The sequence below is a fragment of the Coloeus monedula genome (genome assembly GCF_965178545.1).
Source record: "Coloeus monedula genome assembly, chromosome: 8".
Taxonomy (NCBI): domain Eukaryota; kingdom Metazoa; phylum Chordata; class Aves; order Passeriformes; family Corvidae; genus Coloeus; species Coloeus monedula.
In genome coordinates this window covers 19,153,023-19,179,685 of record NC_138788.1, presented here as the reverse complement: position 1 = coordinate 19,179,685, position 26,663 = coordinate 19,153,023, and the positions used below count along the sequence as shown (strand labels likewise).

Genomic DNA, 26,663 nt, shown 5'->3' with positions numbered 1-26,663 from the left:
CAGGAACAGCAGCTGGGTTTACATTTACGTGCCCAGATAAAAGATTATGGCGCCCAAGGCACCAAGCCACAACCAGCAGAAAATGCTCCTTGGGTAGAACAAAGACCTCCTACAGCTGCCAGAACCAGTATCAGTTTTCTTCCCACTCCCCCCCAGGGACTAGCACCTGGATTGCTGCTCACTGAGAAGGAGGAGGTGGCAGAATAGAGACAGGAACAGACCATGAGGAGTGAACAGCAGGTGCTGGTCTTTAATCTTGCTAATGTAGTTTAATATCAGCTTTGTTTTCTTGCAGTCCCCTTTGCTAATTGAAAAGCTTGAGGAAGCAGCTGCTTATCTGGCAGGCAGGCATCAGATTTCCTAGCAAAAGCTGGCCTGTCTTACCTGTGTCGTTATCTGCCCTTGCTGTAACCTGCAGGGCTGCGGGCGGCTTCACCCCAGACCCGATGCACTCCAGGAGGGTGAAGAGCGTGTACCAGTCATCCCCAGAGTGAATGTTGGCAGCATTGGTCTTCAGGAGCTCATGGAGGCCGTAGGCAACCTCGTGGCTAACTCTGGACAGCACATTTGGCTTCATCATAAGTAAAATACGTAATGAGAGGAGAACCTGGCCAGAGAAGGAGACAAGAATAACAGACCCTATTACACTCCATTCTCCAGCAACGTACTCCTTCATTTATTTAGAGCTACTTACAACTGCTGTTTGTTACCACCTGCAGCACAGGCCGGTTAATATGGGTCTATCCAACAGCAACTGGTTTCCTGTGTCACCGGGTATAGCCACAAAACCCCAGTAACTGCCGCTCAAAAATCCCTTACCTGTGCACTGATCTCATCTCGACGCAGCAGTCGAATGGCCAGTCTGAGCAGCCCCACCACTGCCCTCTCCACCAAGAAGCAGAACTCCATTGCATGGACACAGAGGTGATAAAGGTGGTCTCGGACAGTTTGCCAGACACAGGTCACACGGTCCCTAGCCACAACAAGGAGGAGGGAAAGGGTAGGATGAAAGGATGTGAGACAAGTAGGATCCAGCTACCTCTCCCACAACTCCAGACCCATTATTTCTTAACTTCAGTGAAAAATTCCAGTTGGAAGATATAAGAACAGACACATAGAAACAACAAAACCATCAAACTTCTTACTCATTACTTGTAAAGCAATCAGGTGGGAGAATTCTCCCTCTGGAGTTTAGTTTATATTCTCCAGATTTCAGGATATCAAGCACTAATTCATGAGCTAATAGCCTTTCTGTTTGCACATGCTAGAGTGGAATTGTTAAGCCTTGAAATTACAGCCACATGCTGCTTCAGCTGGCAAATCGAGGACATAAGGAACTCATTCCCTGGACCCAGGCAGCAGCTGCAGTAAAGCAGGGACATTACAGTGAATGTGCATGTATTTCAAGGTCATACCTATTCTCTAGAACAATCCGCAGAAGCATCTCCAAGCAGAAGGCTGCATCCTCTTCATCATATGTCTCCTCATCAGGAGTCACAGAGATTAGAGCCTGGAAGAGCCATGATATTTTTATGAATCACAAGCTCCCAAAAATGAGGAACCAACAGAATGCTTTGAGTCTGGCCAAAACTGTATTCCACTGCCTGGTGAGGTCATGTATAGTCTATCAAAAAGGCACTGGATCGAGGTCAAGCTAAATCTATGGGAAAAATATATCTTTTTTTATTATGCAAGATACAATATGAACTTAAAAGATGTTAAACTCTGACAAAGTCTCTCAGATGGAGAGGAATTCTGATATCTGGCAGCTTCTTGCTAATACCATGTGAAGTACAGAAAAAGCAGCCATACTTGACTACAAATACTGAAGCTATTCTTCTCAAGCCATCAGCTTATATATGAAGGGAGAACTCCTGACATAATCGGAGTAGGAGCACAATGTTCCCCTGGAACTGAGATGACACTTTCCCAGGGAGATGAGCTTCTCTAGCCCAAAGGCTAATGAGTCCAGCCTTATTATATCTCCCACAGCAGCCAGGCACCACACTACTTAGGGACACACTGTCAAATATTTCTGTACAGCTCTTGCCTCTAGAGTGGCCTTTTAGAATGCTCTCATTAGGTACACAGCACACCTGAAATGATGAAAATCTTTAAGCTCTGACACAGAACTACAAATACTTTCAAACACTTGCCAAGAATTCTCAAGGCTTTTAGAATGCATTCCACAATTTAATGTTTTCTTCTACTGCCAGAACAATTTGTGTCTGCCAGAACAGCAGTTACTTTTAACAGGTGAACTAATGATTAGTTTCAAATCCCAAATAGTTCCAAGACCTCCTCTGAGGACAGAGGAGCTAGGTGAGTACACAGCACATATCCACTATCATGCATAGCATACTTGTTCCACTACCATCTGGTCCCTTGCCCAATATCTCTCTCACCTTCATGAGCTCATGGAGGGATTCAAGTTGGAGAAATTTGCTTTCTGTGATCAACTTCTCAGGATCACATTGCTGCAAAAGACAGAAAAGACAACTGTGCATCTGGAGAGTGTGGAAGGCATACAAACAGATCATCCAGAAACACATCATGTTCACAGGAAAGGCACCGATAGTTGTTATTATCTGGAGGAAAACTCCTTCCAACTAGTTCACTCTTTAACATCAATTACATTTAACAGACCTGATCTGTGCTAAACAGATTTTAACAGATAACTTCTCTGGCCACACAGTGGTCAAACCCCAGGTTCAGATTTTGTTGGCACCATATACCTTAACACTGTCTTGGAAAAGATGAATTGCTTGAGAATTCATTAATTTGTCTTTAAATACAGGACTGTGATGCCCAGGGCAGATCCCAGCCTGGTGAATCATTCCTATTTTGATGTGTTAGTACCTTTGTGCACAGCAGCACAAAAGACCATTTAGCTATCAATCCAGATACTCTCCTTTGTAGATCCTTTCAGTTCCCAAGTCTCCTGTTACCTGCAATACTGCCAAGCAGCATGCATATTTATGCCTCTGTTGCCTGTTACCCACATAGTATTGTCACCAAGAAAAAAACCAGGTTCTTCTACGGCCCATATGTTACCTTTATGCATTCCAAAGCTGCTCGCTTTGCCTCCTGTGTTTCCGTAGATGGCCCTCTCATACCAGATTGCTCTGTCCCACTGAGGGTGAGCCAACTAACAAAACTCAGTACTGTTGATTCACCACTGCAAACCAGAAGACACCGGCATCAGTAAGAAAACAATCATGTTATTTTCCAGCCTTGGTACAAAAAAGACTGCCTGGAACATCCATGCCACTCACCGGTTAGATGGTGTCTCCTCACGCTGCAGATAAATTTTGCCATTAGGATCCACAAAGTCTTCAACCTGGAACAGAGACCAGGACATGCATGTAACCAACTGTCCACTTCTTTACAGCCTTCCCCGCCAACCCCATTGTGTTTCTCTTAGTGATGAAACACTACACCAAACAGCCAAATTGTGTGCAGTCAAACCCAGCTCTTCACCCCACTATCCTGTCAGTAAAGTGCCACTCTCATCTGGTAACACCAATGTTGTGCTCTAGTACTTCATGCCTATAAGCATGTCCCTCTTCTGCACAACATTCAAAATCTGTTAAAGTAAAATAAATGCTGGAATTCCTCAAATCTAACAAGAAGTAAAATGAGAAAAAATGAAACAAGCTACAGAAGAAGCTGCACATAACTTGAACACTATACCCTTCACAGGCTTCCAAGTTCTGTACACACTTTACCAAAGCCAGGCCTTCACAAGAGAGCCCTCCTACTTTTGGAACTGGCTCTATGAAAAGCTAGCTTCCCACTCCCCTAACTCCTCAATTATCCACCAGCCAGCTAATTATTACCTCCACCATGGCCTTGGGCAGCAGCTCTGCTCGGAAAAGCTGTAGCATGGCCTCCATGATGTTTTTCCAGCCCTCTCGCAGAATGTCACCATGGCGATGGGCCAAGTGAAACACAGTCTTTGCTGCAATATGGGCCTTGGGATTACTTCCAAAAACAGTGGGCAGGTTCTCAATAGACTGCAGGAAAGAAGAGGCGGTGGCAATCAGTCAGAAAGAGATGTTTTCTTTTCAACACAAATTAGGGCAGATGCTTCAGAACTGGTTATGGGAAAGATAACAATTCTCTGTACGATGCTTGGACAACTCCTCAGCTCATATTCACTTTGCACAAAAACAAGGACAAGGTGGCTCACCTGATACAAGCTGAATCACTGAACCACCTAGATATAAGCTCCCCAAGAACGACAACAACTCAGAACATTTTGAAATTGCTTGCTGAAAAGCCACTAATTTATCCTGCTACAGGAGCTCAGCTCAGGATCAAAGCCTTCTACAAAAAGTACCACATCTCCTCTGGATTCAGGAATTACTCTGCCGTGCTGTTAGAGAAAGAAACTATGGCCAAAACCATTGCTGACTTGCAAAGTTACTCCTACCACTACCTAACAGCAAGATTCAAAGTAATTCAATCCTGACGTGGAGTCTCTGCCAACAGTTGCTGGATCACAAATGCTCATAATCTGTTCAACACACTCACAGCTTTTGAAAATACAAAAAGTCATTGAAACCAACCAAGCATATGCTGCCAAAACAAGGAAAAAACCAGCAAACATGTGAGCTAGTATCAAACAGTGTAACGTGCTCCATGTTTTTGTAGTTACTTAAGGTCACTGCAATCTTCCTTTTGAGAAGAGATGGGTTTTGCCATTCTCTCGTTTACACGAGCAAAATCCATACTTACCCCCTCATCAAGAATGGAGGAGAAGACAAGGGATTGAAGGAGTCAATCTATCTCATTTCAGATATGAAGTTCAGAAAAACTAGCTCTTGCTTCAGCCAAACTGCTGGCAAAACTGTTATCAAAATGGGTCTTTGATTTAGAAGCAAACTCCATTAGAAGTGCCAATCTGAAATCTGGCAGAAATGCAACAACCAATTTCGGTTTTTTCCATTGTTGCTATGGGGAAACCACATGAATACATGTATCACTGAAGTGTCAGGGTGCAAATAGCAATATGCCTGACTCTGCACTGCGGCAAGAAGCCACATCACTGAAAACCACACACACAGGTTTTGCTACTACTTACACATGAGTCAGTATGAGTCTTAACTATGGCTCATGAAGTGGGACACTAATTCTTCCTAATCAGTCAAAGCCCCTCCATGTTCCTTTCCATTTCCCATCTTTCAAAGTGGCCATGCATAGCAATTGCAGTGCATGGAGAGGATGCCTGCTTTGACTCTTTCAGTCTTCTTAAGATGGCCTCTCCTTCCTCCAGACTTAAATATTTGTTCAGTTGTCCTATTCCACTCCTGTCTCCAAGCCTTACAGGATTTTAGGACAGCGGAAAGTAATTGATGTACCTGGAATCTGACCAAAGATAAGAACTCAGCCTTCTTCAAATCCAGAAGTCCCTGATTCTGTGTCACCACCAAAAGACATGCTTACATAATTAACTCAGACCTCAGACTGCTCCAGATTCCAGTCTCACAACTAGATGGGATGCAGCTGGCAATAGCTGGTGCATCTGAGGACTTAGTTGCTAGTCTAGTTGCTTCTGCTGTGTAAATCTGTGTCAAACTGTCTCATGGCAGACATTCCTCTGCTTGTGTTACCTACTGGTAGTGTTAAGGTCTGGTGTGCCTGGAGAGGATCAGGTACTGCATCTTTACTGCTGTCAGCTGTGGAGGAAGAGGGAATCTAAAGCAAACCCTCTGCATGGGATTTCTTTGTCTTCTAAAAAATTCACCTATCTTGGCCTTTTTACTACCATGCTTTCAGTCTTGAATCATCTTGTTTCCCTTTCCTGTATGTGTGGCAATTCTGTTTTGCTCACTGTGGGTCTTGCACTGGTTCTGAGAACAATACCGTGAGATCATTCGGGAATTCTGACCCTTTACGAGAATTGCTGTCAGCTACTCCTTAGTACACAGCATGGTCTGCCACGCACTGTCTATCGAACACCTTGGGGAAAAACAGGCGGATGCTGTAACACACAAACAGATTTGGGCAATAAAGCTCACACTAACCACAGCACCTTCAATTAATTCTCATGGTACACCCCAAAGAAAGAGTCTTTAGGGCTTGCCAAATGTGGGGCTAACAGCTGATCTTACTACCCGACTCCACACCCCAACTGACAATTCAAAGCATTTGTTTTTCTAACCCCTTTAAGCTTATGCTGTGTATCTACACAGCTCCTACATTTTGGAAGTACAGCTCACAAAACAGTCCCCCTTGACATTGCATAAACCCTGTAATTGCGTAGTCAGTATCTGAAATGTATGAACTTGCTTGGGATCACAGGGAGATCTAAGGCTCTTCAGATCAAACAGGTGATTAACAATTCTATGTCAAGGCTCTGCACAAACTGACACTTGTGAGTAGAAGAAAATTTGCATATTTGAATCTGTCCTATGGAAGTCACACTTTACTACATGTTTCCCATTGCTTCCTCCAGAAAACTCTGGGTAGGGGCTGATAGATCCCTACAGATACAATGATAACTAAAATAAGCAAGTATTGCTACTTAACAGAGGAAGAGAGCTCCAGTGCACTAGAGCTCATGCTTCTTTCCCCTCCTTGCAAACTTACCTCACTGCTGAGTGCTGTAAACTTGCAGAGAGAAATTATGAGATTATCAAACACATCACTAAGGCCATAGTGAGCAGAAATCATTGCACATTTCCTGGGAAAAGAAGAAAACAGAAAATAATGTACTAAGCCAGCACAGATAAGTCTGTCCGCAGGACAGCAGATCTGAGACCCCCTCTGTTGACATTTTAGACCTTCCTCTCCACCCATTCATAATGAATGCTTATGTATAGAAATCTACTATTACTGCTCAAATAAGCTCAATCTTTATCCATAGATACTGATGTTTGTCTATGCTGATGCAAGGATCACTTTAAAGAAGTGAGTCTAAACAGACAGACCACTTGCACCTGAGCATTACATCCAATCTCCTGTCCTGATGTATGAGAGTTGCTGAGATTGGTGGTAATGTTCAAATACAGTTTCCAAGATATCATGACTACAGCAGTGTACTGACAGAGCTTTAAAACTATGCTTAAAGCATCATTTGGTCTGATCTAAGCATGACCAAGGATCATTCCAATAGAGTTGCTCACAGATAGTAAGGTTTTTGACTACTGGTCATCTGGGAAGGAAAAAAAAATCCCCCATTACATCTAGGCTCAGCTATGGAGTCACACACATTACAGGTTTTGTTCATACATGGAGATTTTGCCAGCATCACTGTGCAAGAGTGACTTTTCCCCTCACTTCTAAACAGCCCAGCTGTGTCAGTAGGTCCTTTAAATGCAACCAGGTTGGAGCTTAAAAATATGTACCCTAGGACTTTGATTTATTACAACACAGCAGTCAAGCTAAACAGTGACTGGCAACCCAGAGAGGCCACGAGGGGATGAATTGATACAAATGGCAGAACACTAGAGGATCATAGGTCATAAAAAAGTGCTTTTCAATAGCTAGGAAAAGCAATATTTCATATTCACTGTGATGTCTCTCTAGCAGATAGACAGGAGCCAATAGTCACACTTTTACTCTTCTGGGTCTTTATGAAGGTAAGAGTTACCTGAAACCAGAGATAGCCTTCTGGATTATTGTTTCCTCTAAGCTCTTGTCAAAAACATAAGAAAGTGCTGCAATGGTGGGTCCCCATGTCATGGTGAAGAGGTCATGGTCATAGCTTCCAGGAGGCACATGGAGAAATATTCCCTCATCAGTGGCACCACGATGCAGCAGGACATTCCAGATATAGTTTTCCTTCACCAGACCCGTCTGCTCTTCTGGCATCACTATCTCATCATTTCTACAAGGGAGGAAAGCAGAAAGATTGAATTTTTCATTCTGAGCCAAACCTAACATTTACACAGTGCCTTTCATTACGTGGTCCCAGAGCTAAGCAATACCTATTCTGGAATGATTTTGCCAGCTCCTGAAACATTCTGTTTTCCTAGGCCTTCCTGCTTCCCCTGCCCTTCTTAGATATCCTGAATATAAAGTCTGGTGGTTCTCAAAAGCACCCAGCAGCAACTTGTGTAAGGTCGGCATTGAAGAAGCAGGTACCTACTGCTACAAGTGCAAAGCACAACACATACTGCCATTAAATGATGGGAAATTTTGGACAGCACACTGGCAAAGCTTCAACCGCCATTCAACTCTCACCCTGTTAAGAGTGCTCTCTTTATCTCATTATTTCAGTTAAAACTAAATTGCTACATTGCTGCAGTCAACAGTAGGCAAAAGTATCTTTGCATAAGAATAATGGAAATATTCATATTATGCCAAAATAAAATATTAGAAAGCCAGGTAGTAGAAAATTAAAACAAGAAACCAAAAGTATGATTGATTTATAACCAGGGTACCACAGCTCCTTACTCTTAACTTGGATGAAGCTATACAGTAATAAAACAATTATGATTAATCCAAGAACTGCTTGCAATCCCAGACTAAAATATATAAAGCCTAAATACATACTCTCTAGACCAGGGTATTAATGCACAAGAGAAAATCCTCTGCAAATGACCAACTAAGTGAACAAGAGCCTCAAAGCCACTAAGAATAGCAGATTGCAGCCAATCTGAAAAGTAGAGTTCTTTCTGCAATCAAAAATAACATACTTCAATTGCCAAAGAAGCAATTTTTATGTGCTAACAACAACTATGAAAACTGCTCCTGATTTATGCATAAGAAATAAACTCAGTTTCAGGTACTGGCATATTTTGACAAGAGCTGTTATTACTGTGATTATATAGGAAAGTAAGTTTGCAGTCAACAGTGCATTATTTCTAAAATTTCGTATATGATTGAAATTAACAGAAGTTAATGGGTTTACTTGGAAAGCCTCAGGAAATAAAAATGTGCTTAAAGGTGAAATGCTAAGACCCTGAAGAGGTCATATACTACTTCATACAGATTGCAGTCTTTCCCCCCCTCCCCCCCAATAATACAAATAAAACAAAGAGTTCCTCAATCTCAACTATGACATTGGGTCAATCCATCTGAGATGGAGCAATACTGAAATGATACACCAATTATTCTAATCATAGAACATACTGGAAAAGCTGGAGTACCTGGTGATGGGGGAATAAAGGGAAATAGACTGGGATAAAGGCTGGGTAACAAAGATATGTATATATGCTCAGTGTACTATTCAAAACATTAAGAACATCCTCAGGGGAGAGAGGCCAGTCAAAACTAGAGCTTTATTTGAAAAGTAGAGCGACATCTTGAAGAACTTCCAGATATTCAGGCATCACCCCACCTTCCTGGAGAAGGCTCAAAAGGGTGGATCAGCCTAATCATACTGCCCTGTTTCCAGCATGAGCTACTGCCTGCCACTGCAGATGGAAATCAGCTGAGACTCAGTCACATCCTGTCTCCTCAGAGATGTAATCCTCTCAGCTTCAAATTGGCTGGGCCTGGATTTACTGATTTTTGAGCTATTATTGAAGCTTCCCACCCAAAGCTAGCTTGTGCACAAAAGGGCCTCAGCCACCAGGAACTTTCTTCAAATACTGTTCCATGTGCCAAGAGCTACGGGGGTAGCAAAACTGCTGGTGAAGACAGCAGCCTCATATGAAGAGCTCAAAAGCAGAATATATTAAACGGAGACCTGGACACTGTGTCAGGGCACAAGTGCTGCCCTGGGCATGAGATTATCTCTTGAACTACATAAAGTTCTAAAAGAGTCTAAAGGCCTGGTCTAGAGAACAGAGCCTTCTTAGATACAGCATTTCACATGTGCTCATCTTGCTCAGTCATTATTTTCCATATTCACAGAAGTAACATATTTTTTCATATTTTTTAAATTTAGTTTAAGGTCTGGATTAAACTACCATGGCAAAAATCCAGGAGTAATTGCTGTGACAGGCTTGTTTACCACAGCCCCACATGGAGTTGGAATTTGGTCTGAGGTAAACAGGCACATGACTGGTGAGTCTCTCTCCATACTCTCCAGATATCTCACCGACCCAACAACTTTACTTTGCTCTCTGAATATATGGAGATGGCAGGTTGATTCTTACTTGATGGCATGATACATGTCTTCCAGTATGTCCTGTTCAAAGTCTTTGCCCCCATTCACACCTTTCAGGTTCTTCCGAAACTCCTGAAAAAAGAGACACCAACATTAATTCCTCGTATCTTCAACTTTAACTGGCTGGACTCAGTACACCGCTTGTTTTTCATGGGGCCAGAAGGAGATTTTCCTGCATTCTTCAACATGCAGACTCAAAATTCAAAGGTAAATTCCATTCTTAGTGGGAGTAGTGTGCAGTATCTCCTGCCTAGACCCACAAGCAAAGAACAGAGACACAACAGGTGCTTAGCTGAGGCTGCACATCAGAATGGCAGGCCTGTACCACTACACTGACACTCACATGCCTTCAGCCCTCTAGGAGCCCACAGCAGTACAACAATCTTCTCGATGTTACTATGTCTTAGGATACAGTTTGCTCACACAAACACAAGCCTCTTGATGAATTTGCTTCGTTTTCTGGTAAGCTCCTGTTTCTTCAGGCTGTTTGAAGAAACAGCCTACAGCTCCTCTCTCAAATCGTACTCAGCTGTGGTGCTGCACACCAGCTTACTGTGTATATGAGTGAAGGCGGCCAAGGAAGAGAGACAATGCCATTGAGATAAAAAGAGGTACTACACTGTTATTAAAACCAGAGAAGACAGATGCCTACACTGGAAACACTCACCTCCAGAGTCATTGGGACATTCTGCTTGCGGACATTGTGGTTGTGCTGGTCAGTGTTCAGCATAATAACTGCATAGGCCAGGGCAAAGCAGGCATCACTATTAGCAAACGGAGACCCATTTGATTTCTGAAAGGCAAATAGATGCACAAATTAATCCCACAGGAACAGTGATATCAGTGACCAAGACAACCATTTTCCTAACCACAGTACTGAATCATCTCTGGGACAAACAAAAATCCCAAGTTCTGGCTCAAGCTTCTAAAAAGCAGCCCAGGAATCTATTTACCACTGCCAGCTCCTGCAAAAGAACAGCTGCTGCTTGCAGGGCACAGTTATATAGGTAATTTGATCTGACATGTCCATCATGGCAAGCAGATGGACAAGAAAGAACACAGTTTTGAGCTTTCTGCCACCAAGTACACACCCTCCAATGCTCTGTGAAGGCTTCTAACAGTCTCTGAATTACAGGTGCCTCTCCTGGTAATCTAAAGGCCTCTAGATAAAGTCGTAAAGCTTCATCCAGTCTTAAACCTTGGAAGCTGAAAGTCCTGCAAAAACAATGAAATGCAGTGAGAAGCTGAAATAGGATAGGAAAGGTATGATAAACTTAATAACTGCAAACTTGTTTGCTCAGACAGTAGTGAGGAGGGTGAGAAGAAATATACCATGAACAGGCAAAAACCAGTAAAACAGAATCAACAGTCCTACAAGTGATTATATAATTATCTCTCCAGTCTTCACAGACACTGGCCCTGCTGGAAGGCACTTGAATATCATACTTGTATATATCTAAGGTGGTACCATATGCAAGACATGCACAGAATTAAGGCATGGCAGTACAGAGAGAACCAAGTGATAGAAATCCAATGCCTCCAGGAAACTACCATTCTACTGCTTTTTTTATTACTAAACTCTTAACTTTCACTCCTTCCTGACTATAGAGGTTCAGAAGGATACTCACCCAACAAAGCTTTCCAGCAAGTCTATGTTCTTACGGTCGCTCACAAATTCCCCAATCATCTTTTTGTCCAGGCGAGGATTTTCCCTTAGCCACCTGGCCACTTCATTGTTGTCGATGGGGGTGGCAAGAAGGTTTTTCTCCTGCAGAAATTGTATCCCTTTCTTTGGCTTTTGGTTGAACTGCTCTGTGCCGGTTATCAGGAGCTGCAGGAGACATTCAGAAAATTACAGCTTGAAGTGCGTTTCTTATTTTAGATTGTTCTTGGCATTTGAACCAAAAACAAAACAGAAGAAAGATCAGGCTCAGCATGATCAAGTTTATTGTACTGTGTAATCCAGGAAAAAGGCTAATGAAGGACAGAAAACCTGCATTCATCACAAGGTTTCACCGTCAAATAGTACTGGACAGAGCAAGCACAAGCTGCCATCTTCGAAAAGCTTTAACGTTTAACCAAGCAATAAGCTCTGCTCTCCAAATGCCTCACCTGCTCTCATTTGTAAACAGAGGAGAAAAGCCCCAGGTGTGTGGCAAGACCAGCCCTACCCAGTTACAACAGCAGCACTGCTCTATTGTCCTCTCCTGGCCCCTTTGGCTCCAGGCTCTCATAACTACCTCATCATCAGGAGACAGGCAGCAAGAATCCTTAGCACTTATTCAGCAGGTGCAAGGAAAAAATGCTGCAAAAGCTAAAACTAAGAACCAGCAAAGATTCTCCTGGTGAGATATGGTCCCAGGAACATCTGATATTCCAGCCTGAATACCAGAAGGTTATCTGTAGGCTGGGAAGACCAGGCACATATTTGGTTCTGAAAGGAAGCCACTTAATCTGCCCTCCTAGGAAACTAGACTGTACTGTAGTCACAGTGTAATAAAACAACTAAGAAAGGGTTAACTGAATGTTCTTGGTGGTGTTCAGAAAAACCAAAAGCACAAACAATGGTATGAACTTTACTAAGGAACCAGAATAAATGTCAGTTCCCTGTTAGCTCCTATCACGATCAAACTGCTAGCAATGACCTAGTGAACTAAATTCGTGACCATCATGATTACTAGCTCCCCTGGGTTACTCAGTACCTCAGAAGCCACCAGCCCTCTGGTCTCTGCTTCCCCTGCCTGTGTGAACATCCTCAAAATTGCAATGAAACACAGACCCTGAAATAGCATGGAGTGCATGAAGACCCAGTGAGGGCATAACAAAAGAATAACCATGCACTGCCCTGGTCTAACAGGCCTGAAGGGACTGTATAACACTAGCAGCATTTCTGTTTAGCTGTAAATCCTGAAACCCCAGCCCAAGGAAATTCTGTGGACTGGCTGAGACCACAGACTTCTTAAAACCACTTGAAAGGAGACCAGACTGCTGGCAGTTTGCACTGCATTTACAGTCATGTCAGTCTTGTGCCTCTAAGCTTCTGGTCACTGCCTTTGGAAACATCAAAGAAAACTTTCTGTTTGACGCATAATTTGTTATTTAGCTTTTTTCTTCCTTCCAACTGTGGTAATGCTTAGTACTTCAGAGGTTAAAGGAAGTAGAACATGCTGGTGCCATGGCAGCATCAACGTTACTAAAGCTCAATGTTTAGTGTGCCCTGTTTACATGCTTAGGATGAAACCATTAGGAGATTTAGAGTCAGAAAACAGTTTTCCTTGGGCAAATGCAGAAATTTATGAACACCTTCCTGCCCTCTACTCTTGATTTCTTCTAAACTTGTTTTCCAGCAGAGCAAAGCCAGAGTATTAGCAAAGGTTTTCAGTTAGAACAGTGGAAGCACTATGCGAGCTCCACTCTCAACAACGGACTTTCAGAGAGTTCATCGAGAAAACTTGCTATGAAAGCAAGATTTAAGGCCAAAACTCAGTGGTTCCTTTGAAGACTGTGCTGATGATCACTTTTCTCCACTGTCCTTGTGGCTGGGGAAGCCAGTTACCATTACCCCACTGCAGCTCTGTGTCGCAGGTAAAGAAAAAAGTTCCCAAGTACTGTAGTAAACTTCCTAGAGGGAAACCAATGCTTTAAATTACACTCAGATCCAGAGATTGCTAGAGTGGATCCCAAAGCACGGATTAGTACGGCAGCAGAAAGAGGTGTATTGTATTTTCTTCAGTATTTTTGTTTAAGTAAGTTTAAACAAACGTGACCATCAATCCCTTATAAAAATGTAAAATAAAACCACCTATGCTGGAGAGAGAAGGCAGGAGCCTTTTAGACAGATACAAATTAAAAACTCTTTCTCTTTTACCACCAGCGAATCCTTCAAAGACATTAATTGCTTTTCTACTGTATCATCTCCTCACCCACAACTACTATGGCCAGTCATGTTTCAACTAGAATATGTGTAATTTTCATACTGAAATTTAGTAATTTCTCACATCTGAAATAACCTACCTCATGAATATGTTTAGCAAAAGAGAACAAAATATGTACAAAGAACATATGTGAATGGGAAAAACCCCAAGAAATTCACAACAAAAAAACCCCGAACAGTCCCATGTAACCCCTGGGGACTGAAGATATATGCAACTGCTGTCTCTGGATGTGAACAAGCAGGCCAGTATGAGATGTTTGACACAAGACAGCATATAAATACAAAGCCATCAGCATGGAGTACCTTTATCAACACTAGGCCTAGACCAGACCCACTCAGGGAACGGAAAAGTTGTATAAAGTTTAGACTATAACTTGGATTAATGAGGTTCAAGGAAACAGACTTCGAAAACAAAGAATGGCTTTACCACAATTAAGACAATCTTTTTGGTCATCCTTATGACAAAGCAAACATAGTTATTACCAAATCAGAATAGCAGACTAGTTAATTTCTACTACAGGCCTCTTGGTATGCTCCCCATTTACGTCTTTGATACGAGTAGTGAACCAGCCCTTTTTGATCAAAGTACTTGATCATCTCCATATAATAAAAACTAAATCCGGGGACTTTCCCACCCAGAAATCAGATGGACCTAGCTTACAAACTGTGCCACAAAATTTCCCCAATACCTCTTGCAACCTTCAGCACAACTAAACCAGAACAGGTAATAATCACTGCTGTCTCTGCAGTGTAGCAGGATTTTCAGTGGCTGACTCTTTAATGCTGGTCAGCAGAGACCAGAACTCAAACTTTCTGAGGTATGACCAGTCATGCAAAGCCCACACAGGATGGGAAGTGAAGAGAACACTCAAAGATCCATCTGTTGTATATTTCAAACCATACCTTCTTTTTGTTCTTAATCTGCATAAGTTCCTGAGGACTTGGAAGGATACAAGAAAATCGAGTAGGTTTCCTGGGGATACTCTTCTCACCTAGAATGACAAAGCATCATTACAGTCAAACCTATCCCAAGAGTAGCACTCAGGCATGACTAACTTTCAGTCATGAAGTCTTTGCTGCAATATGCTGTCCTGCAAACGTATGCTCCTGCAAATTCTATTTACTTACTACATTCCTCCCACCCACATTTTCTTCAGCATAATTGCACAGTAGCTTCTTGTCCCAGACAATGTCACACAGTCACAAGATCTAATTTTATGGCTAACTCAACTACCTCCATTACTGATTCCCCGGAGAGTCCCAAACTTCCTTCAAAACACTAAGCACTGCTGTGAATTCAAGCACTTTTGACCCAAAGTGACCCACCAGATCTAACCCATCCCAGAAGAAATGCAACAGTTAGTAGGCATAAATAGTACACGTATAATAAACATACATTCACCATATTCCTCCTTCCAATTCTGAATGCAACAGCTGCAGTGGTCCACACTATAGCAGGACCTGTCAGCAAATGGCAGCACCATTCTTAGGATATAGACACACAGGGTATTGTGCCAGGGTACTGCAGAGACTATTACCTGCCTCACTTCCTCCTTCCAATTCCATGCAGCTCTCCTTCATCTGGTCAGCCATAAGGCATCCACTGGTGGGAGGACATGCCCCAGTTGGCTCTGAGACTGCACTGGAAGATTTTCCCTCACTGAATACTCTCTCTATATCTGTGGAAGTTAAAACAAACAAACAAGCAAGCAAGCAAACAAACAAACCCCACAAAAAAATCCCAGACCAAACACCCACACAAAAACAAACCCATAAGCCAAGAAAAAAAGCTACCAACAGAGAAATGATGAATGGATCACTCTAAATTAACATGTGCTTATTCAAGGGAGCTCCTGCTAGTAACCATGATTTTGCAGTATCCTCAGTATTTTGTCTACATGAATTCCATGGCATACCCTCATTCTGTTGTGATTGCCAGTCTTGACATGGCCTTTATATAAAGCTTTATGAGAGACAAATTCTAATATCTGTCAGTTTTAGAAATAGCAAGGTTATTAACATCAGTGTGTAGTCATAAAACATGCAACAGTAAGACTGAAAGCATGTATTTAAGGAGTTTACTATGTCAGCAACCAAAATGAGATCTCCAAGTTTAACACAAGACTAAGCTTAATATTAAAGTATCAAAGAAAGAGGTCTTACTATTGCTTGTTTCTTTGGTGTTGTTGATGGTTTCTGGGCTGGGTTTGACAGCTTCCTTCTCTTGTTGATGTATGTTACTCAGCACTTTGGCCTGGCAATGTGCCTCAGTGCTATCTATCACTGTCAGCAATGCTTCCAGAGACAGCAGATGGACCGTATACAGCTGTCCAGAAACTGGAAAGGCATTCTGGGAAATAATATGTAAGTATTAGTCAACTTTCATGTCTCTCTCACCATAACAGAGCAAGTAAGTTTCTCCCCACAGCTTGGAGAAGGCAAAAAAATAGAACAGAACACCCCAAGCTTTCTAGCTTGTATTTAATCACTTATTTGCTCTGACATTATTAAAGCATCATGACTATTCCTTTTCTCTTCTGCTTCCAAATGTTAAATGGCCTTCCTCATCTCTACAGCCTGCTCACCCCGGACCTTTAGACCGCTCCCATTGTTAAGTTCTGCCCTGAGTCACCGGCTGCCCCCTCCCTGCCCCCGCCGCGGTTTAGCACCTTGGAGAGCAGCTTGGTGAGCTCCTCGAAGAGGTTGGCGCAGTAGTAGTCACAGTCGTAGTTAATGTACAGCTCGGTCACAAAACTGGGAATCCTCCACAGCTGAACAATGGCTTCCAAAGCCATCTCCTTCATTTCATAGGGCATCTTTGGGTTTTCCACAGTGATTATTTCCATCAGCTTCTTGATATACATCTGGCAGAAACACAGGGCAGCTCAGTTTAAGGAAAGAAAACAAAAGCAGGACAGTGAATAGCTTTGAGGACTGCAGAAAGAGAGTTAAGCTTCATCTTCCCACATAACATTCCATCTTTAATGATGGCTCATTCTGAAGTAGGCTGTAAAATCTTTCAAAAAGTTCTAGCATTCAGTGCACCTGCATTTATCATTCGAAAAAACCAGTCTGAAGGCAGGCAGCATACTACACCAGTCTCAGACGTTTGATCTTCCAACAGAAAAAGGCCTACACAACCCACCCATAACAGAGTCACTTATACTAACTATTTATACTACAATAATTTGACACTTAGGCTCTATTTGACTGTCCAGATATATGCATTTAACTGAAGGCAAATAAACTACTACCCTGCACCCAGTGATACTCAAAATACTCACCTCCAGCTGGAATTTCAGATGCTCTCTCATGCTCTCAAAGAGAAGAAAGCACACCCTGAGGGAGGCTGCATACAGATTGAGCCGTTCAACACTCAGTAGCTGAACAGGAAACAAAAAACCCTTTAAGAACTACATAGGCAAGTCATTATATGCTATAAGTAGCAGTACTATGGCACTGTAGGCATCACCTGCAACCAACCAAAGATCCACATACTGCCTCCCGTAGCAACGATATTTTAAAAAACAACCCCTTGTTCAAACTCCTGGTCCCATTTTTCACCAGTGAGGATGAATATACTTAATTCTCATCTGTGTGTGGTAACACTTTACTTCAATTTGGTTCTTTTGCCAAGTCCCCAGAGACTCTTAAGTGGTGAAGGAACTTGGGCGAGGACTTGCCTCTGAGATGACCCCAGTGCAATTAATAGCTTGGTATCCCCCAAAGGTTCTGCCTACTACTGAGCTGGTAACTTGCATCCATAACTACCTCAAAACCAGTTATATCAAAACACAGTGTTATCCCACAGTAACAGTTCATTCAGATCACCCTCATCCTTCTTGGCCCTGGTCTGCAGAATAGCATGACAACCTCTCTGACTTTGCAACAGCACTGTTTGGTGCAATTCAGAACTCTCATTGCAGTGCAGCAGAGAGCTTGTTTGCAGACTTGCCAAACCTCGTAATACTAAATCTCAATACAATCTTTGATGGAAATTCATATCTGACTTCCCAGTGCCATATGCCATGTGAGCATAAGCCAGACTCACTTGAAATAGGTGCCGGCACAACTCCTCCTTCACGAGTCCCAAGAGGGACTGACAGTTTGCAATGGGTGCTGACTCCAGGGCAACAGTCAGCAGCTGCAGCCCCATGTGGATCATCACTTCAGAGTTGTGGCGATCATGAGGGTTGGTGAGCGAGATGAGAAAGCGAAACAATTCTCTAATACATGGCAACCCATATGGGACCAGAGCTGCTCCTAAAGAAAAAAGAGAGATTAGCAATCTAAACTTTCTTTTTGCTTTTTGCAGGTGCCTAGCAAGTGTTAAAAATTTAATTGTTACAGACCCACTAAGGAATAGGAGCTTATCACTCTCTTAGCAGGACATGAAACAAAACAGTGGAAATGAGACAGGACAGCACTGCCCACCTCTCACCTTCTTTTTGGGAAGACTGAGTAAAACGTACTCCCCGGGGATTTACATAGTCCATGTCATGAACTGAGGCAGAGTCAGAATGTTCTGCTACAGATGTGCACTCCTCTAGGACCTCAGGGATAGACTCGACAGAGGCTGACTGGACCTTCTCCTCCCTCAGACTTTCATTCTTCATTGATATGTCATTTGAGAATGAAAGAAGGAAAAGGAGTTAACAAGCACTAGACAAGTAAAAAAAAAGGCTCATTTGTTCACAGTTCATTTGTAACTATTAAAATAACACAGGTCACTAATGGAAGAGTATCAGAAAAACAAAATTTAAGAGAAAAGAGAGCCTCTACATAAGCTGCAACCCTCTCTACCCTTCCACTTACATCGAGTTCTCATCTGCTTTATATAACTCTAGGTTGTGAGACTAAGGACTTTACTTCAAAAACACTCACATAACCTATCAGTTCTTACTGCCTCTGAGGTTAAAATTTTGCTCATTTTTTTGTTTTAAATGCTACATAACTTCAGCACTCTACTTCTGCTTAAGCCTTCCTGGAATTTTTACCATCCAAAATATCTGCAGCTCAGTCTGAAAGGTTCCCTGCAGCTCTATGATCCCTCCTCTCAGCAGCATTACTGGTGTGGGGGAAGTCATTATGCTGGGAGTTGGAACTTTCCTTTGCAAGTTATACTCATGTACCTGGAGTTCGGGGTGATTCTGATTTTCAGCGACTTTGGACTCATTTGAAGGTGTTCCTGCATTAAGTCCCAAAGAAGCGACTTGGTCCAAGTCTGTCAGGTCTTCCTTGGATGTTGTCTGTGAGGACAACTCCAACGCACTGTCTGTAACAGGGCTGACCGCCGATGAAACATTTTCTGAGCTCCCAGAGGAGCTAGGAGAAGGAGCATCTATGAAAGCAACTCCACTTGCTGATGAGAAACAGAAGCAAAATGATTAGTATTACTCTGTCCCTCAACCACAAATTTATACATTAAATACAGCAACAAAGAATTCTTTCATTACTACTTCACACTACAAATGGTCTCAGATAGCAGCACACTAATGTGAGAGAACACAGACAAACTAAGATCTCTCCTGCTAGTGAATTAAATAGATGACCATAGGAGATAGTAGCAGTTCTCCAAATTTAACACAATAGCTGGAGTCCAACGGACTCAGCTAATTAGGTAACTTACATAGTTAGATAAAAGGTGCAGAGGATTTACATAAGAAGGAATCTGAAAAGAGTCCAAAAGGTGTACTTTACTGTTTAATACAAAGGCACAACCACTTTAAATACTCGCATCAAGAATTAGTCATTCCTTCAAAGTGAGAATTTTAACTTGATTCTAAGGCAGGACCGATTACTTTAATTCTCCCTCAACAAATGAAATTGCATTACAATTCAAATGGGTCTGAAATACGAGCAGTGAAGAATCTTTACTATTTCTAAATATGAGACAATGCTCCAAGAATCTAAGCATTCCTTTTGAAGAAACCCACACATCTGGAGCTCTCATTGTTCTGAGAAATCGTAAATGAATTTAAAACTCAAATATTTAAAGAAGAGAAGATCTAATGGCAGGAGACAGTAATAGAGGCACAAACCCGAGTTCTATTATGAATTTATTTACACATGGAATGTGTATGGTTTTGCACAGGGTTGTTTCATTGACAAATTGATTTTTGGTAATGTCTTAAAAATAAGTAGCAGACTATTACTTGATTTGCAAGAAATGTATGACCAATTTTGCAATCTTTTCTTTTTTACCTGCTAAGCCAGGATTCTGGCTTAAAAAGCACCATTAATACATTACCTAACACTACACAGTTAATGACATGCTTCGTAAAACAACTCAACTTCCTCTCTGAAATGTTACAGGAGTTATAATGCTCTTAGACAGATTTTAATACCTGTTTGAAAATTTAAATATAATGATAATTTATGCAGAGATAAGTTCTCATCTACGTGGATGTTCTGAGTTATATGATTGTATTTATTATTTCCATAGTTTTCATCAAACACGCTGTAGTGTAAAAACATACTTTGGATGGCTCACACTGCACTGAATGGTTTCCTGTGAAGGAGTAAGTGTCAGAACTATGGATTTTACACAGCTATTGTTTCTGCTTTCCTGTCTGCTTCCTTTCACTGGTAATGTTTATGTCTGACCATCAAAATGTGGAGTGCACAAGAGACACAGTACCTTGCAGCCAGAGGGATACATTTACCCACAGCAGAGGTTAAAAAGTTACAACTAGTCTATTCCTACACAAAAACAGGATATGGAAGCCCCCCAGCATTACATCCTTAAGCTCACAGCACTAGTCACCTATCACATCACTTTTGCAGGCTGAATCAAAGCATGTGAATAAGGATTCATGCACATATCCATTAGTTCCCTGCACACAAAAAGTACCTTTTCAGGTACTTTTGCTGTTCCCTCTACTTTTCCCTTCTTCATGCCTCCTTACCATATCAAGGCCTCTATTCTTCCCATAACAGTAGTAAGTGCAACCCATATTTCCCTGTCCCTTAATGAGTGTAGCCTTTTATTCTGATTTCATGGTCTGTGGGTATGCACTTTCAGTCTTTACATCTGTAGTGAGATCTGTTCATTCTCCCATCTTTGACACCTAGGATTTTGCACACCCCGTAGCTCTACCTATTTTCTCCAGTCACACTTTGCTCCTTCCTCTTTACCAGCACACCCACACCCTTGGGTACACTCTGGGGGAACACAGGAAAGAACATGCCACCTAAGTTAGCAATCTCCAATTAATGGAAACTTTCTCCCCAGTTCCAATTTCTTTACAGAATCAATTAGGTTAGAAAGACCTCTGAGATCGAGTGCAACCTATGACTGAACACTACCACGTCAGCCAGACCATGGCACTGAGTGCGACGTCCAGTCTTTCCTTAAACACCTCCAGGGATGGTGACTCCACCACCTCCCTTGGCAGTCCATTTCAATGTTTAATCACCCTTTCTATGAAGAAATTCTTCCTAATGTCCAAGCTAAGCCTCCAGTTTAAGACTATGTCCCCTTGTCCTGCCGCTGGTTGCCCTTGGCTCTCCTCTTGTCAGTGTTCCCGTTCTCAGTCTCTTTTATGTATCTGCTGCATCCTCCAACTCCTCTGCACCACATTGCTGTCCATAACCTCAGCCACTTCTCCAGGTGCCCATTCTCTTTTGTACAAACCACCCCTATGAGGCACGCTGAAGGCACAGGAATGCTGTCAAGTTATCTGCTCGGACCATGTCTTTCTCATTTATATGTATTCCATTTCCTGAAAACTCTTCCTCATGGACCTGAAAAGCTATGTTTTATTGCTGCAGTCACTGAGAACTAATATAAAAAGAATGAATGCAAAACAATATGTTAAGAGAAATGAAATAAAGACAGATTCAAAAAAGCTCTAGAATGGATGCTGTCTCTTGAAAGAGATTTCAACTTGCCCGTGGTATTAGTAGCATTGCCTGCTGACTGTTCTGTCCCAGGAGAGACCTTAGTTACATGTCGAGGAGGCCTAGGTGATCTCTTCTGCTTTTTCCATTTTGACGATTCACTCATTCCTCCAGCTCTCATTTTCAACTGAAAACCAATAATGATTAATATCAATATTGTAAAACCACATAGCATAATGAATTACACAAGCCAACCCGCAAAGGCTACTTCAAAAACCTCAAAGTCAGGCAATAGCACCTAAATATATCACACAAATTAATCAGCACCTCAAAATCATGCAAACTACCCCTTGACTCCCCATATATTAGCCAACACTACACACCTGAATCAAGGGACAATTAACAGCAGTTACTCTGCTATAATATATACTCAACAGCTCAATTATCACAGCATTCCCTATTCTCTATCAATATCTCCCAACTTTAAATTAGGATAAAGAATCTTAGACCTACAGGCACATCTCAAATCTCTTTGCTTTTACCAAAGATCCTAGGCTTCCAAAAGGCATCAATTAAAGTATGTAAGTAAGCATTAGTTAGGTTTGACATTAAACTAAAATTTCACCATCTATATATATCAAGCTGAGGATGAAGCGCGAGCATGCTGCAGCTCTGTCACTGATCTCTTGCCTCAATTCACTCTTCATCTTTGTAGCAAGGCCATGCTCACTTTCCTCCATGCATCTTTCACTATTAACAAGTATTTCTAACACTTTGCTTGCTACTGGTGCACGTTGCATTGCAAATGCCACCCTAGTGATTTAGAAACAAACCTTATTCTCCTTTCACCTGCCTCCTGTCATTACTTCTCTTCATATCCAAATCTAACCTAACTCTTGACATCTTTGTTGACCAAGATCCTGCTTCTAGCTCCTAGACAGGTCTTTGATTGGGAAAACAAGAACAAAAGCAGGAGCAGGGCAGACTGTGTGGCACTTGCTGCACAGCACTGCAATTTCAGGCATGCAGAGATGCTCCAGAACTTCCTAAAAACAGTATGATATTTAGTCACATGGCTAATGGGCCTGGCCAGCATGAAAACTGGTTCCTTACAATGCAAGTTCCTCCAAGCGCAGGACTACATCTACTCCTGTGTTTGGTAGCTGCAGTCAGCTTTTCTGATGCTGCCACCTCTTCAGTTTGGGTGCAAATTTAAGCTCTGAACAGGTACCTTGCATGTAGTGGAAACCATTCAGCAAGTTTCAGTACCAGGCCCTATTCCGTATTCTTCTTTGTAAATTTGTCACAGTTAAGTTTTATTTTGGGCTATAATATTCCTTATTTTTCATATCTCTAGCATCAGATTTAACTTATGTAGAAGACAGCTATATTCTTTAGTCTCTTCCTTTATCTGCAACTTACTTCCTTTCAGCTATTACGACTCTTAAATGCCAACAAACCTTCTAGGTTCCACTACTGCTTTTCCTCATCTTTCCATTTTCCAGGTAGAATTCTAACTCCCTGTATACCACCTCAGCCTGTACATCTTCCCATTTAAACAAAGCTTGTGAAAATGTTATGTCCCAGTGCAGTAGACCATTTGAGTAACTTTTCTTTGCACCACAAATTGTATTTGTTTGATGACTAATCCCCAAGTTTTAGCTACGCTACAGTTTCCTTGAGTGTGCTAATTAACAGATTCAGAATTACTTTGCTCCTTGTTATTTCTTTCAAATATTGCAGCAAGAATCTTCTAAATCATAGCTTCTGGCAAATACATGATAAGCACAGAACTAAAAATAAAATTCTGTCAATTTCAAAATGTTTTACAATGCTTATGGATCACAGTCCTTTCATGTCAAAATTACCAGCTCTCTCATCTTTCCTATTTACTGCTTCATCAGGCTATATAAAATCTGTGTTATCTTTGATTCTTGCCAATTTCTAGAATTTGAGCTTTAAATACTACTGATGCCTTTTCCTGGTCTTAAAATCAAGAGTCATACACGGTTAGAAGGGGAAAAGGGACTTTACCTTGGTACTTATTTTAAGGATCCTTAGGTGTACATGTCCAGGTCATATACATCGAGATGCACCCCGCTGAGTGTGTGTGTGTGAGTCTGTCCCCCAACGTTGGGTATAACATTATAGGTTTTACTAATTAGCATATCTATCAAAGATTCCCCAGTGAGAGGCTCAAGTGAGCCCCCCTCCCCAAGGAACCTTCCCCTGGCTGGTTCTATCTTGGTTTACAGAATGTGTTCTGGAGAGGACCTTGGGGTCTGGGGCACACTGATCCCTAGCTACGAAGCTTCTAAAATGTTGAGTCTCTTAGCTTGACAAACAAGTCCAAGAATGTAGGCAAAAAGCACTAGGAGTACAGAAGTTGTAAAAGGTATAACAGGGGTATAAAAGGAAAGGCAAAAATCTTCATGGCATCACTACCAATAGTTTTATTTATTAAAGGCTTAAGATACAAATGAGATAAGATAGTTTTAACTACCAGCTATTCTAGAAATAGTGGGGTTTTTTTTCTCCTTTTCAGTAACTTATACAATAAGATCTGAAGACTTTTGGTTCATTATACCAAACTACTTTGATTAGGAAGGAAACCTGAAAGCATTATGTGTTAAACTCAATAAAGTTCGTTTCACACAGTTTCAAAATAGACTTTGCTTCTAGCTACTAAATCCTGTTGTCATTTTTTGCCAAGTTCAAAGCTACTTGTAGCAAGATGCAAAACTGAATCAGCAAAATGGAGCTGAGATACTGATACGGGTTAACCATGCACCGCTCCTTCTGCCCTCAGTCATGCTCCTAAGAAACAGGTAACTTTTGAAACATTCTATCAGACAATGCAAGTTGACAATTTAATTACTGTTTCTAATCTCCCCTTTCATACAAGACCAAATACCACCTCTGTTCAACACTAGCCCACTCAAAAAAGCACTTTTCCTCAGACACGAAATCTACCCTGTGCAATTGCCCTGTGTTTTAACTCCCAAGATTCCACCTCTTAAGAGTCATAGGCTCACATGTAATCATTTTGATGAACCCGTGCAATCTTTCAGAGACTGAGTCACAACAGCTTCATGTGGATAGGAAACAGCTTAGTCAGGGCAAGCAAGAAGCCTTACTTGATTTTTAAAGAATCCAAAACATTTAATCAGTGTATAAATCATTTAGACCAGAATCTAAGTTTATTTGACCTTTTTAGGTGTTTTTTTTGTTGTGGTGGGTTTGGGGGTTTTGGTTGGGGTGGTTTTTTGTGGGGGTTTGTTTGTTTGCTTTGGGTGTTTGGTTTTTGTTGTTGTTTGGGGTTTCTTTTGCAGGGAGTGGAGGGGTGGATGGGATGAAATGAGACTACCCAGTAGGTCTTTTCTACCTCATACCATCCAATCTCCACATGCTACACAAACAGGTATCCTTTTATCAGAATTACTTAGTAGGACTACCTATGATTACTTCTTACATAATTTTGCTCTCCCTCCTTTTTTTCTTCTTTTGCTATCTCCTTTTGCTTCAATGCAGCAAACTATTGTATGGCTTTAAAAATTTGCAGAAGCAAACCGAAATGCTTGATAAAAACATTTCACCAGTGTCAAGAGTCTATATGCTGTTTTAACAAATAAACACTGAGTTTGGGAATTCTAAAACAATACATGTATCAAAGGATAGCAAAGTAACATCATTCCTTCTGGATTTTCTTTGAATTAAAAGGTAACAATCCCATTACTCCATGCTTTTAATGTTAGTATAAAAATATGTAAAAAACACTTGTACAGTTTGCCTTTGACAAAAGGAACTAATTCTAAATCTTGTTTTTACCTTCAATTCCAAGGCATTTCCCAGTTTCTCTAGAAAGCTTCATTGTATGTTAACATGCTGATATTTTAAACCTAACATTGCCTTTTTGACTAAATGCAGCAGCTAAATGGCATTTAATAGATCATTAACATATCCTGAATCCTACACATAATCTAAAACTCTCCTTCCCTCTTCCATGCTCAGTGATATCAGAGTTGCATTCATTTTCTAATTATCAATGTCCTTGAGATTACATTAAGCTTGTACTTTTGATGGTAAAAACCATCTGATGTTAGTATTTAAAAAATATTCTTTAGAAATAAGAGAGGGAGCTCAGAGGTACTGTTCGTTCACCTTGGAATTCAGTACAGACTCAATTACATTTATCTGAGTTGCCTTTGCATAAAGAAATGTCCACAAAATTATAGAAGAAAAAAATTACAAGACTCCAAATGCTTCCTTTGATAGATGAGGTTTTAAAAATAAAACCCTAGCTAGTCTAGGAAGGTGAAGAAAAATGTAATACTACAAGATTCTTTTTAAAGGGTCCGTGAGATCTCTTTTTTCTACAAGCCACCTTACCTGTACTCGTTTGTTTTTCCATAAGATACTGTAAGCCTCAAGAGAAAAGGGCAGGGGCCAATGATTAGTAATTAAAGTGATTATACTAAAACATGAGCTCATTCTAGATGCAGCATGGAACTGGTCAGCACACCAAGTAGCGTTCAAGACACAAAAGCATGCAGAGAGAACGCAGTTCACGATCCAAGTCCTGGAGACACCGAGGCAGTCCAGTCATCTCACTTACGTACCTGCCTGTACTGCAACAACTAATGAAGGTTATTTGGTGGAATGCATTTATGCATCTTAGGCAACTATGAACAAAATCCACCCCAAAAATTCAGATTTATGTTCCTCCTCACTCCCACTGCAGAACCCAATTGATTAGCTACAATACTTTATAATGCAAAGGGAAACATTTCTCAGTCTTCTCTTCTGTGTAACTCTGCATAAATC

The 26,663-nt window shown here is 41.4% G+C and overlaps 1 protein-coding gene across 7 annotated transcripts in view; it reads right to left on the bottom strand.

Annotated features, from left to right (window-relative positions):
* Positions 1–26,663, bottom strand: part of GBF1 (golgi brefeldin A resistant guanine nucleotide exchange factor 1) — a gene marked incomplete at its 5' end in the record, with an annotated part of 106,991 nt that overhangs the window by 8,258 nt on the left and 72,070 nt on the right. For all 7 annotated transcript variants that reach the window (XM_082286471.1, XM_082286469.1, XM_082286470.1 and 4 more), the window contains 22 exons: positions 385–607; positions 820–973; positions 1,416–1,510; positions 2,406–2,477; positions 3,055–3,178; positions 3,276–3,340; positions 3,840–4,016; positions 6,595–6,688; positions 7,598–7,834; positions 10,053–10,135; positions 10,731–10,856; positions 11,155–11,278; positions 11,692–11,894; positions 14,901–14,989; positions 15,536–15,676; positions 16,161–16,347; positions 16,667–16,861; positions 17,282–17,380; positions 18,049–18,260; positions 18,439–18,607; positions 19,130–19,355; positions 21,887–22,026. In XM_082286471.1, coding sequence (XP_082142597.1) covers positions 385–607; positions 820–973; positions 1,416–1,510; positions 2,406–2,477; positions 3,055–3,178; positions 3,276–3,340; positions 3,840–4,016; positions 6,595–6,688; positions 7,598–7,834; positions 10,053–10,135; positions 10,731–10,856; positions 11,155–11,278; positions 11,692–11,894; positions 14,901–14,989; positions 15,536–15,676; positions 16,161–16,347; positions 16,667–16,861; positions 17,282–17,380; positions 18,049–18,260; positions 18,439–18,607; positions 19,130–19,355; positions 21,887–22,026 — 3,235 coding nt within the window. The remainder of the gene's footprint in view (positions 1–384; positions 608–819; positions 974–1,415; positions 1,511–2,405; positions 2,478–3,054; positions 3,179–3,275; positions 3,341–3,839; positions 4,017–6,594; positions 6,689–7,597; positions 7,835–10,052; positions 10,136–10,730; positions 10,857–11,154; positions 11,279–11,691; positions 11,895–14,900; positions 14,990–15,535; positions 15,677–16,160; positions 16,348–16,666; positions 16,862–17,281; positions 17,381–18,048; positions 18,261–18,438; positions 18,608–19,129; positions 19,356–21,886; positions 22,027–26,663) is intronic.